At 48.7% G+C, this 16,014-nt stretch overlaps 1 protein-coding gene across 1 annotated transcript in view; it reads right to left on the bottom strand.

The window, feature by feature from the left end:
• The window catches only part of efhc1 (EF-hand domain (C-terminal) containing 1), an 81,570-nt gene extending 65,788 nt beyond the window's left edge, over positions 1-15,782 (bottom strand). The window contains exons 1-6 of the mRNA XM_068025740.1: positions 15,683-15,782; positions 8,550-8,771; positions 7,357-7,644; positions 5,009-5,158; positions 4,095-4,287; positions 2,706-2,926 (exon numbers count right to left, since the gene is read on the bottom strand). Of these exons, the coding sequence (XP_067881841.1) occupies positions 2,706-2,926; positions 4,095-4,287; positions 5,009-5,158; positions 7,357-7,644; positions 8,550-8,771; positions 15,683-15,745 (1,137 nt within the window). The 5' untranslated portion in view covers positions 15,746-15,782. The remainder of the gene's footprint in view (positions 1-2,705; positions 2,927-4,094; positions 4,288-5,008; positions 5,159-7,356; positions 7,645-8,549; positions 8,772-15,682) is intronic.
• Positions 15,783-16,014: the final 232 nt, after the last annotated feature.

Here is a 16,014-nt window from a genome sequence, read left to right as displayed (position 1 = left end):
ATGAATAGGAAATCATGTTTGACGAGCCTGTTGGAGTTTTTGAGGATGTTACTAACAGAATTGATAAAGGCGAGTCAGTGGACGTGGTATACTTGGATTTTCAGAAGGCTTTTGATAAAGGCCCCCACAGGAGGTTGGTTAGCAAAATTAAAGCACATGGGATAGGAGGTCATATACTGGCATGGATTAAGGATTGGTTAACAGTCAGAAAGCAGAGAGTAGGAATAAATGGATCATTCTCGCGTTGGCAGGCTGTGACTAGTGGGGTACCACAGGGATCAGTGCTTGGGCCCCAGCTGTTCACAATATATATCAATGACTTGGATGTGGGGACCAAATGTAATATTTCCAAATTCGCGGATGGCACAAAACTAGGTGGGAATGTGTGCTGTGAGGAAGATGCAAAGCAGCTTCAAGGGGATTTAGAAAGACTCAGTGAGTGGGCAAGAATGTGGCAGATGGAATATAATGTGGAAAAATGTGAGGTTATCCACTTTGTAGGAGGAATAGATGTGCAGAGTATTTCTTAAATGGCAAGAGATTAGAAAGTGTTGATATACAAAGGGACCTGAGTGTCCTTGTCCATAAGTCACTGAAAGCTAACATGCAGGTGCAGCAAGCAATTAAGAAGGTTAATGGTATGTTAGCCTTTATCGCAAGAGGATTTGAGTACAGGAGTAGTGAGGTCTTGCTTCAATTGTATAGAACCTTGGTTAGACCACACCTGGAGCACTGTGTGCACTTTTGGTCTCCTTACCTTAGTAAGGATATTATTGCCATAGAGGGAGTGCAATGAAGGTTCACCAGACTTGTTCCTGGGATGGTGGGACTGTCCTATGAAGTGGGATTGGGGAAACTGGGCCTGTATTCTCTAGAGTTTCGAAGAATGAGAGGTGATCTCATTGAAACCTACAAAATACTTAAAGGGATAGACAGGGTAGATGCAGCTAAGATGTTTCCCCTGGTTGGGGAGTCTAGAACCAGGGGACACAATTTCAAAATAAGAGGGAAGTCACTTAGGACAGAGATGAGGAGAAATTCTTTACTCAGAGGGTTGTGAATCTTTGGAATTCTGTACCCCAGAGGGCTGTGGAAGCTCAGTCATTGAGTATGTTTAAAGCAGAGATTGACAGATTTCTAAATACCAATGACATGAGGAGATATGGGGATAGTGTGGGAAAAAGGCATTGAAGTGGATGATCAGCCATGATCGTGTTGAATGGCGGTGCAGACTCAATGGGCTGAATGGCCTACTCCTGCTCCTATATTCCTATTCCTGGATACAAGGTATTCAGGAAAGAAAGGTGGAGGGGTAGCAGTATTGATTAAGGATAATATTACAGTGCTGGAGAGAGAGGATGTCCTGGAGGGGTCCAGGACAGAATTTATTTGGTGAAAGCTGAGAACAATAGAGGCACCATTACATTGCTGGGTGTGTTCTGTAGGCTACCAACTAGTCAAAAAGCTACAGAAGAACAAAGTTATAAGCAAATTACAGAGAGGTGCAAAAACTATAGAGTAGTTACAATGCCCAGCCACTACAGGCCAGTCAGTTTAACCTCGGGGGTGGGAAAGCTTTTAGAAATGATAATCTGGGACAAAATTAACAGTCACTTGGACAAGCGTGGATTAATTAAGGAAAGCTTAACTTGTTAAAGGAAAATCTTTAATATTATTGTGTTTTCTGATTAGGTAACAGAGAAGGTTGATGAGGGAATGCAGTTGAAGTGTATATAGACTCGCAAAAGGCGTTTGATGAAGTGCTACATAACAGGCTTGTCAGCAAAGTTGAAGCCCATGGAATAAAAAGGTCAGTGGCAGCATAGATACGACGTTGGCTGAGTGACTGAAAACAGAGTAGTGTTAATGGTTGTTTTTCAGATTGGAGGAAGGTATATCATGGGCTTTCCCAGTGGTTGGTGTTAGGACAACAGCTTTTCTTGATCTATATTAATGACTTAGACTTGTGTGTACAGGGCATAATTGCAAAATTTGCAGATGACACAAAACTTGGAAGTATTGTGAACTATGAGGAGGATAGTGAGAGACATCAAGAGGGGTGGCACAGTGGCGCAGTGGTTAGCACCGCAGCCTCACAGCTCCAGCGACCCGGGTTCAATTCTGGGTACTGCCTGTGTGGAGTTTGCAAGTTCTCCCTGTGGCCGCGTGGGTTTCCTCCGGGTGCTCCGGTTTCCTCCCACATGCCAAAGACTTGCAGGTTGATAGGTAAATTGGCCATTATAAATTGTCACTAGTATAGGTAGGTGGTAGGGAAATGTAGGGACAGGTGGGGATGTGGTAGGAACATGGAATTAGTGTAGGATTAGTATAAATGGGTGGTTGATGGTTGGCACAGACTCGGTGGGCCGAAGGGCCTGTTTCAGTGCTGTATCTCTAAACTAAACTAAACATAGACAGGTTGGTGGAATGGGTGGAGAAGTGGCAGATGAAATTTAATGCAGGGTAGTGTGAAATGATATATCTTGGTAGGAAGAACGAGGAGAGGCAGTTTGAAATAAATGGAACAATTCTAACGGGGGTTCAGGAGCAGAGGGACCTGGGCTATATGGGCATAAATCGTTGAAGGTGGCAGGGAAGGTTGAGAAAGCAGTTAGTAAGGCCCCTCACATCGCCACCTAAGTCAGCACATCAACATCGAACCCACAAATGGGTTTAGGACAGGATCCTTCCCCCCAAATAAAAACCTTTTTGTCAGGGGGGGCAGGTTTCTTGATGACATCAACAGGCTGAAGCTCCACCCCCCTAATATTCTGGTAATAGTAACTCTTCGTGAACTCATCACAGTCGTAGATGAAGAACTGGCGGCCAAGGAGCGTGATTGGCTGACCAACAATGAAATCTCTTGGACCATACCATTCCTTCACCTCCTGGTCTGACACTTCCATCGAAATTGAGGGGAAGCTCACTGCAGAGAGAAAGAGAGAATCATAGAAAAATTTCAGCACAGAAGGAGGCCATTCAGTCTGTCGTAATCTAATGCCACCTTCCAGCACCTGGTCCATAGCTTTGCCGGTTACAACACTTCAGGAATGTGTGTGTGAGAGAGAGAGAGTGTCTGGAGAGTGTATCCCACTGACAGCGTGTGTGGAACTGTACCATAGTGAGGATCACTGTGTGTAGGACCCATACCCCAATGACAGTCAGTGTGCATGGAACCTGTACCCCAGTGACAGACAGTGTGTGTGGAACTATACTCGAGTAAGGGTCAGTGTGTGTAGGTCCCGTACCCCAGTGACAGTCAGTGTGCGTGGAACCCATACCCCAGTTAGTGTGTGTGGGATCCGTACCCCAGTGAGTCAGTGTGTGTGGGACCCGTATCCCAGTGAGCGTCAGTGCGTGTGGGACCTGTACCCCAGTGAGTCAAGTGTGTGTGGGACCCGTACCCCAGTGAGCGTCAGTGTGTGTGTGGGACCCGTACCCCGGTGACAGTCAGTGTGTGTGGGACCCGTACCCCAGTGAGCGTCAGTGTGTGTGTGGGACCCGTACCCCGGTGACAGTCAGTGTGTGTGGGACCCGTACCCCGGTGACAGTCAGTGTGTGTGTGGGACCCGTACCCCAGTGACAGTCAGTGTGTGTGTGGGACCTGTACCCCAGTGAGAGTCAGTGTGTGTGGGACCCGTACCCCGGTGACAGTCAGTGTGTGTGTGGGACCCGTACCCCAGTGACAGTCAGTGTGTGTGTGGGACCTGTACCCCAGTGAGAGTCAGTGTGTGTGGGACCCGTACCCCAGTGAGAGTCAGTGTGTGTGGGACCCGTACCCCGGTGACAGTCAGTGTGTGTGGGACCCGTACCCCGGTGACAGTCAGTGTGTGTGTGGGACCCGTACCCCAGTGACAGTCAGTGTGTGTGTGGGACCTGTACCCCAGTGAGAGTCAGTGTGTGTGGGACCCGTACCCCGGTGACAGTCAGTGTGTGTGTGGGACCCGTACCCCAGTGAGAGTCAGTGCGTGTGTGGGACCCGTACCCCAGTGAGAGTCAGTGTGTGTGTGGGACCCGTACCCCAGTGAGAGTCAGTGTGTGTGGAACCCGTAAAAAGTCAGTGTTTAGAAGAGGGGAGTGGGCTTCACTCTCACCGTCTGCATTTTTCAGTATCTTGGGCAAGCGTCGTCTTCCCACCATAACAGGAAATGGATCGCGTCCATCATTCTTTTCGTAAACCTCGCGAATCTCCACAGTCCCATCAGCCAGGTAATAATGGATAATGTACCGTCGACACTCCCCAAACATATTGTCCGTGTCATTCCAGTAAGCATAAAATCTCAGAACCTGGGCAAGGAAAGAAGAGGCAGCCAGAGATTAGCAACAAGGAGAGCCCGAAACAGCACTACCCATTGCACCCTCAATATCCTCGGACCCTGCTCCAGTCTCTGTCCCCCTAGAACCTTGGCTCCCGGACCCATTTCCTCCCTCTGGAATCCCACCCCTGCAGGTGCTCCAACCCCTTAAATCCCTGAACCTGCAAATCCTCTCCTCTTGGAACCTCTCGCCCTCCGGGCCCTTTCCTCCTGGCCTCCCTCTGCCTGGAATCCCTCTAGAAACCCTTTCTTCCAGACCCCCACTCCCTGGATCCCACCTCTTGACCCCCACCTCCCCAAGACACCCTTCCCTCGAGATCCCTGCACCCCTGGACTCCATCTTCCTAGGATCTCCTCGGCAGGATCAACCATCACATGCTCAGGACAAAAAATGCCAGACTGGACAGCTACGTCTTTTTGAAACTGAATAAAATGATATATTAGGTGCTCTGCTGGTTAATATTTTCCTCAGCCAAAACCATCAGAAACAGATTAACTGGTCATTCATCTCATGGCTGTCTGTGGCATCCAGTATGGATAGCCACTTGGCTTCACAACTGGCCATTGACTCTCTGCTTACCTGGTCAACACTCTGCTTTCTATTTGGTAATTAGCTTCCGATCCAGTGGCTTGTGGCTTGTACCCAGGGCACTGGGTCACAAATCTACCAGTTGAAAGGTCAGGACACTAACCTTTCGGTCATAGGTCAGGAACTGCTTCAGCTTGTCGAAGTCTGAAGGAGTGATGTGCTCCCGAGCGGGGACTTGGCGATTCTCTATGTAGGGATCTGGTGGGATCATTTCTGGACAATTTGGGATGATGCCATGGCTCACCATGAAATCCTGGAGAAAATGAGACGACCGGAGATCAGCAATGGGACTAAGAGAAGGAACAGAGCAAGACTGAACCCAACAAACCTTTTAAATAAATAAACTGCATCCTGGTGCCCTTGTACTCACTCATTGATGTCAAGAGCCAAGCTCTTCCTACTGGCCTTGCCCACACCCACCCAATTCCAGGGCTAGCTCAGTGCTTCTCATTTCCATTTCTTGACTGAATCCAGTTCAAGTCTTTGACTCATTGAGCTGCCTGTTTAATTTTCAGTGTTGGGGGCTGAGCTTCGCTGAAATCTGTCATGGGAGGGAATTTGTGCAGGAAGAACTTCTGCTTAACGCCTTATTCTCTTATCCTGACAATGCTCAGGAGCAAGAATAAAAACAAGAAATGCTGCAACCACTCAGCAGGTCTGGCAGCATCTGTGGAAAGAGAAGCAGAGTTAACGTTTCGGGTCAGTGACCCTTCTTCGGAACTAGCAAATATTAGAAATGTCAAAGGTTATAAGCAAGTGAGGCGGGGGTGGGGCAAGAGATAACAAAGGAGGAGGTGTAGATTGGACAAGGCCACATAGCTGACCAAAAGGTCGTGGAGCAAAGGCAAACAATATGTGAATGGTGTGTTGAAAGACAAAGCATTAGTACAGATAGGGTGTTAAGGGACTGAAGATTGAACAGCAGCAAGTGCAAACATGAAAAAAAACAGTGGGTAAGCAAACTGAACAAACTACAATGAAATGAAATGAACAAAAGAAAAAAAAATGTAAAAAAGAAAAAATAACTAAAAATAAAAGTAAAATGGGGGGCCCGTCATGCTCTGAAATGATTGAACTCAATGTTCAGTCCAGTAGGCTGTAGTGTGCCTAATCGGTAAATGAGATGCTGTTCCTTGAGCTTGCGTTGATGTTCACTGGAACACTGCAGCAATCCCAGGATAGAGATGTGAGCATGAGAGCAGGGGGGAGTGTTGAAATGGCAAGCAACCGGAAGCTCAGGGTCCTGCTTGCGGACTGAGCGGAGGTGTTCCGCAAAGCGGTCACCCAGTCTGCGGTTGGTCTCCCCAATGTAGAGGAGACCACATTGTGAGCAGCGAATACAGTATACTACATTGAAAGAAGTACAAGTAAATCGCTGCTTCACCTGAAAGGAGTGTTTGGGGCCTGGGATAGTGGGGAGAGAGGAGGTAAATGGGCAGGTATTACACCTCCTGCGATTGCAGGGGAAGGTGCCCTGGGACGGGGACGAGGTGGTGGGGGTAATGGAGGAGTGGACCAGGGTGTCGCGGAGGGAACGATCCCTTTGGAATGCTGACAGGGGAAGGGAGGGGAAGATGCGTTTGGTAGTGGCATCACGCTGGAGGTGGCGGAAATGGCGGAGGATGATCCTTTGGATATGGAAGTTGATGGGGTGGAAAGTGAGGACAAGGGGAACCCTGTCACGGTTCTGGGAGGGAGGGGAAGGGGTGAGGGTAGAGGTGCGGGGAATGGGCCGGACACGTTTGAGGGCCCTGTCAACAACAGTGGGGGGGAATCCTCGGTTGAGGAAAAAGGAGGTCATATCAGGAACACCGTCATGGAAGGTAGCATCATCAGAGCAGATGCGTCGGAGACGGAGAAACTGGGAGAATGGAATGGAGTCCTTACAGGAGGTAGGGTGTGAAGAAGTGTAGTCAAGGTAGCTGTGGGAGTCGGTGGGCTTATAATGGATATTAGTAGACAACCTATCCCCAGAGATGGAGACAGAGAAGTCGAGGAAGGGAAGGGAAGTGTCGGAGATGGACCATGTAAAGGTGAGAGAAGGGTGGAAATTGGAAGCAAAGTTGATAAAGTTTTCCAGTTCAGGGCGGGAGCAGGAAACGGCACCGATACAGTCATCAATGTACCGGAAAAAGAGTTGGGGGATTTCCAACATCCGCAGTATTTTGCTTTTATCTCAGGAACAAGAAGCCTGGCTGATTTCCCCTCTCTCTAATCCAGGGGTCACTACACAATGAGCAGGAGCAGGAACCCTGGTTAATTTCCTCCTTTTCTAACCCAGGGGTCACTGGACAGTGATCAGCAGCAGGAACCCTGGCGGATTTCACCTCTCTCTACAGTAGGCATGACCTTTGCTCCCTTAGTGGCACTGATAGAGGCACTGTGCAGCCCAGCCCTCACCAGCAGCAGGGGTAGAAGGATAATGTAATGTTAGTGGATTATCAGACTTACGCATGTAAACCTGTCACAGCCAGTGAGACGAAATCGTTTGCCATAGGCCACCATATCCATGGCCACATTAAGGTCCTTCCAGTGCCAGTAATCACCCTGGTCGTTCTTCGGGAGACGCTGCCTGCTGATCAGCTTGCCCTGGGGTAACCCAGCGTTGTCCACTTCTGGCTCATGAATGGCAATACTGTCATCCTCAAGGTAATAGTACAGGATGATACGTCGAACCCGATAATATTCCTGTGGGGACTCATGAACTGTCTCTTTGAAATAACCATCAAATTTCAACACCTGTTTGAACAAAAAAAACACTTTCACTGAAACAGTGCATCACAGGGGCAATGGGGAAACGGGGAAAGGGAATGGGACTGAGAAGAGAGCTCTCCCACAGAGAGGGCACAGGGGCGATGGGGGAATGGGGAAAGGGACTGTGGGGAGAGCTCTTCCAGAGAGAGGGCATGGGGGAATGGGGAAAGGGACTGAGAGGAGAGCTCTCCCAGAGAGAGGTGATGGGGGAATGGGGAAAGGGACTGAGAGGAGAGCTCTCTCAGAGAGAGGGCACAGGGGTGATGGGGGAATGGGGAAAGGGACTGAGAGGAGAGCTCTCCCAGAGAGAGGGCACAGGGGCGATGGGAGAATGGGGAATGGGATTGAGGGGAGAGCTCTCCCAGAGAGAGAGCACAGGGACGATGGGGGAAGCTCTCCCAGAGAGAGGGCATGGGGGCGATGGGGGAATGGGGAAAGGGACTGAGAGGAGAGCTCTCCCAGAGAGAGGGCACAGGGGCGATGGGAGAATGGGGAATGGGATTGAGGGGAGAGCTCTCCCAGAGAGAGAGCACAGGGACGATGGGGGAAGCTCTCCCAGAGAGAGGGCATGGGGGCGATGGGGGAATGGGGAAAGGGACTGAGGGGAGAGTTCTCCCAGAGAGAGGGCACGGGGGTGGTTGGGGAATGGGGAATGGGACTGAGGGGAGAGTTCTCCCAGCGAGAGGGCATGGGGGCAGTTGGGGAATGGGGAATGGGACTGAGGGGAGAGTTCTCCCAGAGAGAGGGCACAGGGGCAATGGGGGAATGGGGAATGGGATTGAGGGGAGAGCTCTCCCAGAGAGAGGGCACAGGGGCGATGGGGGCTGCAGTACCAAAGCATCATTCTTGGGTTCAATGGGTGAATGTTGAATAAGCTGTGAAAACTTTACCTTTTTATCAAATGCCACGTGCCCCGGGATGAAATCTGCTGGTGGGGCCTGCCTGGCCTGGCCATAGGTTAACGTGGGTCTTTTGTTGGCCAATTCGTCCACATCAGAAAGGGACAGCTGATTCACGTGGATTGGTTCCCCACCAATCCCAGCCTTGGGCACAATAGGGAGAGCGATGCCATTCTTGTAGGTGAAGGTCTGCGACCGATGGAAGTTTGACTTCTAAAGATAATTAGTACTGCATAATCTTCAGAACAGTAAAAGGTGACAGGTACAAGGAGCCTGTTCCTTCCCTACGCCTGTTTACCCCCTTCTCCCCACATACCTCAGTTCCACCTTCGCCCAAACCTCACCTAATCTCCATACCCCTAATCCCACCTCGGCCCCTATTCCCAACCCCGCCTACCCACCTTCTCCCCATATCCCTCGATACCACTACCCACCTCCTTCCCATATCTCTCAACCCCACCTACCCAACTTGCCACCATATCACTCAACTCTTAGTTTGGACTCCCCCACAAGTTGAAATGTCTCAACATCTACCCTATTGAACCTCTTCATAATAGCACTGGAGAGGGATCATGTAATTGAGAGGCCAAAGACTGAGTCTATTTGGTTAGAATTAAGGAACAACAGAGGAGTTATCATGCTACCAGATGTATAGGCCCGCAAATAGTGGGAAAGAGACAGCAGTGCAAATTTGCAGGCAAATTACAGAAAGATGCAAGAACGACATAGTGATAATGAGAGACTTCAATTATCCTAATATAGACTGGGATAGCAACAGTGTAAAGGACAAAGAGAGGGCGAGGAATTCCTGAAATGTGAACAAGAGAATTGTCTTAATCAAGTTCCCAGCCCAATGAGGAAGGGAGCAGTGCTGGAGCTAGTTCTGGGGAATGAAGTGGGGCCATTGGAGCATGTTTCAGTGGGAGAACATCTGGGGAACTGGTTTAGAATGGCTAAGAAAAAGGAAAAGGTGATAAAGCAAAAAAATACTTAACTGGTGGAGCGTTAACTTTAGTGAGTTGAAAAGGGATCTAGCCCAGGAAGATTAGAATCAAAAATTGGTAGGTAAAACAGTAATTGAACAATGGGAGGCCTTCAAAGAGGAAATGGTGCATCTATAGGGTAGATACACGAGGGGGAAAGGAAGGATAGAGCTCCCTGGATAAAGCTAGAGCTCCCTGGATGACTAAAGATATAGAGATTAAAATGAGACAGAAAAGGAGGCTTATGATAAATGAGATTGAAGCTGAATACAGAACATATGGAGAAGATCTAAAAAAGGAAATAAGAGGGGAAAAGAGAGAGTATGAGATCAGTGGATAATATAAAAAGGAACCAAAATGTCTTTATAAGTATATAAATATGTAGTGAAAGGAAGTGTAAGACTAGCTTTCCAATTCCAGATTTGTATTAATTAACTGAATTTCACCAGCTTCTATGGTGGGATTTGAACTCATATTTCAGGACTTTAGCCTGGGTCTTTACATTAGTAAATCAGTAGCATTACCACTATGCTACCATTCCCCCTTTCTCAGCGGTGGGGAAAATTTTAGAGACCCTAATCCAGAACAAAATAAATTGACATTTAGAAAATAATGGTTTAATAAATGATAGCCGGCACAAATTAGTTAAAGGCAAATCATGTTTGACTAACTTGATCCAGTTTTTTGATGAAGTAATAGAGGGGGTTGATGAGGCCAGTGCAGATGATGTTGTGTAAATGGAATTTCAAAAGGCGTTTGACAAAGTGCCACATAATAGACTTGTTGGCAAAATAGAAGCCCACGGGATTAAAGGGACAGTGACAACATAGATACAAAATTGACTCAGAGACAGAAAGCAGAGAGTAGTAGTGAACAATAAAAACAAGAAATGCTGGAACCACTCAGCAGGTCTGGCAGCATCTGTGGAAAGAGAAGCAGAGTTAACGTTTCGGGTCAGTGACCCTTCTTCGGAACTAGTAGTAGTGAACAGTTGTTTTTCAGACTGGAGGAAGCAGAACAGGGGTCAGTGTTGGGACAAGTGCTCCTTTTGATATAGAATGAGGAACTGGACTTGACTATACTGAGTATAATTTGCAGATGGCAATTTGGAAATGTAGTAAACAATGAGGAGAATAGTAACAGATTTCAGGAGGACATGGACAGACTGATGAAATGGGCAGGCACATGGGAGATGAAATGTAATGCAGAGTGTGTGAAGTGATGCATTTTGATAGGAAGAATATGGAGAGGCAATATAAACTAAATGGTACAATTTTAAAGGGAGTACAGGAAAAGTATTTTATAAACCTATAAATAGTAAAAGGGTAGTCAAAGTGAAAGTGACCATGAAGGATTGTTGAAAAAACCCAAGTGGTTCAGTAATGTCATTTCGGGAAAGAAATCTGCCGTCCTTACCCAGTCTGGACTCACAGAATCACAAAATTGTTTCAGCACAGAAGGAGAGCATTTGGCCCATTGAGTCTGCACTGACACTCCGAGTGAACAATTCACTTAGTGCCAATACCCAACCTTCCCCTGCCTTCCCCCTATAACTTTGTACATTCTTCCTTTTCAGGTAACTATTTAATTCGGTCTTGAAGGCCTCGATTGAAGCTGCCTCCACCGCTCTCTCAGGCAGTGCATTCCTGACCTTCAAGAATACAGGAATTAGCAGCAGGAGTAGACCATTCGACCCATCGAGCCTGCTCCACCATTCAAAACGATCATGGCTGATCTTAGGATTCAGTTCCACTTTCCTGCCCACTCATCAAATCCCTTGATTCCCTGAGAGACCAAAAATCTATCTATCCCAGCCTTAAATGTATTCAATGAAGGAGCATCCACAACCCTCTGGGGTAGAGAATTCCAAAGATTCACAACCATCTGAGTGAAGAAATTTCTCCTCAACTCAGTCCTAAATGATCGTCCCCTTATCCTGAGACTGTATCCCTGTGTTCTAGATTCCCCGACCAGAGGAAATAATATCTCAGTGTCTACCCTATCCAAATAAAAGCAAAATACTGCGGATGCTGGAAATCTGAAATAAAAACAAGAAATGCTGGAAACACTCAGCAGGTCTGGCAGCACCTGTGAAGAGAGAAGCAGAGTTAACGTTTCAGGTCAGTGACCCTGAAACGTTAACTCTGCTTCTCTCTACCCTATCCAGCCGCTTTAGAATCTATGTTTCAATGAGATCACCTCTCATTCTTCTAAACTCCAGAGAATATAGGCCCAATTTACTCAGCTTCTCATCATAGGACAACCCCCTCACCCCAGGGACCAGTTTAGTAAATCTTTGCTGCACTGCCTCCAGTGCAAGTATATCCTTTCTTAACTGTGGAGACCAAAACTGTACACAGTATTCCAGTGTGGTCTCACCAAAACCCTGTACAATTGTAGCAATAGTTCCTTATTCCTGTACTCCAATCCACCTGCAATAAAGGCCAACATGCCATTTGCCTTCCTAATAGCCTGCTGTACCTGCGTGTTAACTTTCTGCGTTCCTTGTACAAGCACACCCAAGTCTCTCTGAACATCGATACTTACAAGTTTCACACCTTTTAAAAAATATTCTGCTTTTCTATTCTTACTACCAAAGTGAACAACTTCACACTTCCCCACACTATACTCCATTTGCCATCTTGTTGCCGACTCACTTAACCTGTCTATATCTCTTGGCAGCCTCTCTGTGTCCTCCCCACAGCTTACCTTTCCACCTACCTTGCTGTGTGAAAAAGCTTTTCCTCATGTCGCTACTGCTTCTTTTGCCAATCACCTTAAATCTGGGCCCTCTCATTAGATTAGCATGTAAAATTAAAGCGCATGGGATTGGGGGTAGTATGTTGCGATGGATAGAAAATTGGCTGGTGGACAGGAAACAAAGAGAAGGGATAAATGGGTCTTTTTCCGAATGGCAGGCAGTGACTAGTGGGGTACAGCAGGGATCGGTGCTCGGATCCCAGCTATTCACAATATATATTAATGATTTAGATGAGGAAACTAAATATAATATCTCCAAATTTGCAGATGAGACAAAACTGGGTGGGAGGGTGAGTTGTGAGGAGGATGCAGAGAGGCTTCAGGGTGATTTGGACAAGTTGAGTGAATGGGCATCTATATGCCTATAGTAGACTTGGGATTCCTTTTTATGTTAGCTACCAGTCTCTTTTCGTACTCCCTCTTTGCTTCTCTTATTTGCTTTTTCACTTCCCATCTGAACCTTCGATATTCATCTTGGTTCTCAATTGTATTATCCACCTGACATCTGCCATAAGCACACTTTTTTCTTCTTCATCTTAATTTCTATTTCTTTTAGAAATATAGAAAATAGGAGCAGGAGTAGGCCATTCGGCCCTTCAAGCCTGCTCCACCATTCATTATGATCATGGCTGATCATCCAACTCAGTAACCTGTTCCTGCTTTCGCCCCATAAATTTTGATCCCTTTCGCCCCAAGAGCTATATCTATCTCCTTCTTGAAAACATACAATGTTTTGGCCTCAACTGCTTTCTGTGGTAGCGAATTCCACAGGTTCACCACTCTCTGGGTGAAGAAATTTCTCCTCATCTCAGTCCTGAAAGGTTTACCCCGTATCCTTAGACTATGACCCCTGGTTCTAGACTCCCCCACCATCGGGAACATCCTTCCTGCATCTACCCTGTCAAGTCCTGTTAGAATTTTATAGGTTTCTATGAGATTTCCCCCCTCACTCTTCTGAACTCCAGCAAATATAATCCTAATCGACTCAATCTCTCCTCATACATCAGTCTCACCATCCCAGGAATCAGTCTGGTAAACCTTCGCTGCACTCCCTCTATAGCAAGATAAAGAGACCAAAACTGCACATCCAGAAATCTCTGGTTTTGTTTACCCTACCTTTCACCTTGATTGTACCCAAACTATCTCTTCTTTGAAGGTAGCCCATTGTTCAGCTCCCATTTTTCCTGCCAACCTTTGTTCCAATTTATTTGGCCCAGATCCATTCTTACCCCACTGAAGTTGGATTTCCCACAATTAATTATTCTTACACTGGATTGTTCTTTGTCCTTTCCCATAACCAACCTAGACCTTATGATGCAATGATCACTATCCCCTAAATGCTCTCCTACTGATATTTGACCCACTTGCCCCACCTCATTCCCAAGAACCAGGTCCAGCAGTGCCTCCTTACTCGTTGGACTGGAAACACACTGCTGTAGAAAATTTTCCTGAACATGCTCTAGGAACTCTTGTCCCTCTCTATCCTTTACACTATTATTATACCGGTCTATATTTGGATAATAAAGTCCCCAGTTATAACTACTCTATAATTCTTGCACCTATCTATAATTTCCTTGCAAATTTGTTCCTCTACATCCTTTCCACTTGTTGCTGGCTTATAGACAACACCGAGTAATGTAACTGCACCTTTTTTTTGTTCCTTAGCTCTAGCTAAATTGATTCTGTCCTTGACCCCTCTGGGACATCCTTTCTCTCCAGCACTGTATTGCTCTCCTTACTCAATACCGCCACTCCTCCCCCTTTTCTTCCTTCCCTATCTTTCCTGAACACTTGTATTGAGGAATATTTAACAACTGGACTTTGGACTATGTGAGTTCAGTCCTACACCATTGGGGTTGGTTCCTAACTGTCCCCAGAAGGGGCCTAGCAAGCTTCAATTGTATCAAACCTGATACCAGTGGCTCCAGAAGACAACCGATCACTGTCTTCTTAGCATAAATAATTGTGGACACTAAATGCAGGTGTTGGCAGCGATGCTCACATCCTGAGAGTGAATGAAAACAAATGAAACAAAAATAAAACTGTCGACCATGCAACTACCCTTCCTGGTCTCATGTTAGCTGATATTGTTACTGGTTCCCATTCCTCAGCTACTGCCCCCTCCCAGTATAGGCTTATCAGGACAGGGCTGATGACTTGCAGCCAGGTACAGCTAATATGATTAAGTTAAGGTGTAAAGCATTCTGTGTAAATGTGTGTAAAGGATCCTCACCCCTTTACCCAGTAACTGAGCCTCCCTTGACGAGTGTGCCCAATCCCCTGGTGCCCCCTCACCCTCAGAGCCCTTTCCCCAGTGTACCCTCTCCCCCGCTGTCCCCCTCCCCCGTGTCCCACTCCACTGGTGCAGCTCTGCCCCCCTTGCCCCTCACCCCCTTGCCCCTGCCCCCCTTGCCCCTCACCCCCTTGCCCCTCACCCCTTGCCCCTCACCCCCTTGCCCCTGCCCCCTTTGCCCCTCACCCCCTTGCCCCTCACCCCCTTGCCCCTCACCCCCCTTGCCCCTCACCCCCTTGCCCCTCACCCCTTGCCCCTCACCCCCTTGCCCCTCACCCCTTGCCCCTCACCCCCTTGCCCCTCACCCCCTTGCCCTTCACCCCTTGCCCCTCACCCCCTTGCCCCTCACCCCCTTGCCCCTCACCCCCTTGCCCCTCACCCCCTTGCCCCTGCCCCCTTTGCCCCTCACCCCTTGCCCCTCACCCCTTGCCCCTCACCCCCTTGCCCCTCACCCCTTGCCCCTCACCCCTTGCCCCTCGCCCCTCACCCCCTTGCCCCTCACCCCCTTGCCCCTCACCCCTTGCCCCTCACCCCCTTGCCCTTCACCCCTTGCCCCTCACCCCCTTGCCCCTCACCCCCTTGCCCCTCACCCCCTTGCCCCTCACCCCCTTGCCCCTCACCCCCTTGCCCCTGCCCCCTTTGCCCCTCACCCCTTGCCCCTCACCCCCTTGCCCCTCACCCCTTGCCCCTCACCCCCTTGCCCCTCACCCCTTGCCCCTCACCCCCTTGCCCCTCACCCCCTTGCCCCTCACCCCCTTGCCCCTGCCCCCTTTGCCCCTCACCCCTTGCCCCTCACCCCCTTGCCCCTCACCCCTTGCCCCTCACCCCCTTGCCCCTCACCCCTTGCCCCTCACCCCCTTGCCCCTCACCCCTTGCCCCTCACCCCCTTGCCCCTCGCCCCTCACCCCCTTGCCCCTCACCCCCTTGCCCCTCACCCCTTGCCCCTCACCCCCTTGCCCCTCGCCCCTCACCCCCTTGCCCCTCACCCCCTTGCCCCTCACCCCCTTGCCCCTCACCCCTTGCCCCTCACCCCCTTGCCCCTCGCCCCTCACCCCCTTACCCCTCACCCCTTGCCCCTCTCTGCTCACCGTGGGGTCGCGGTAAGTGTTCCCTGGTAGTAGTGGGAGCCCCCGGACCGGGTAACAGGACATGGCAGCTCAGAGCCGAATTGAGACTTTTCAGCTTCGAATCGCTTCGATGTTTATTTCCGGAATCGGTTTCCATGGAGACGGTAAACAAACCGGGACCTCGCGTTCGGCGAAAAATAAAACTGACCCGCGGAGCGCCTGAGAAACCGATAAACTCAGAGAGAAACTCAGTGAATATCTGAGAGAAACTGAGAGAAACTCTGAGAGAAACTGAGAGAAACTCAGTGAATATCTGAGAGAAACTGAGAGAAACTCTGAGAGTAACTGGGAGA

The sequence above is a fragment of the Heterodontus francisci genome, unplaced genomic scaffold (assembly GCF_036365525.1).
Source record: "Heterodontus francisci isolate sHetFra1 unplaced genomic scaffold, sHetFra1.hap1 HAP1_SCAFFOLD_1107, whole genome shotgun sequence".
Taxonomy (NCBI): Eukaryota; Metazoa; Chordata; class Chondrichthyes; order Heterodontiformes; family Heterodontidae; genus Heterodontus; species Heterodontus francisci.
This window is presented reverse-complemented; position numbering and strand designations above follow the sequence as displayed.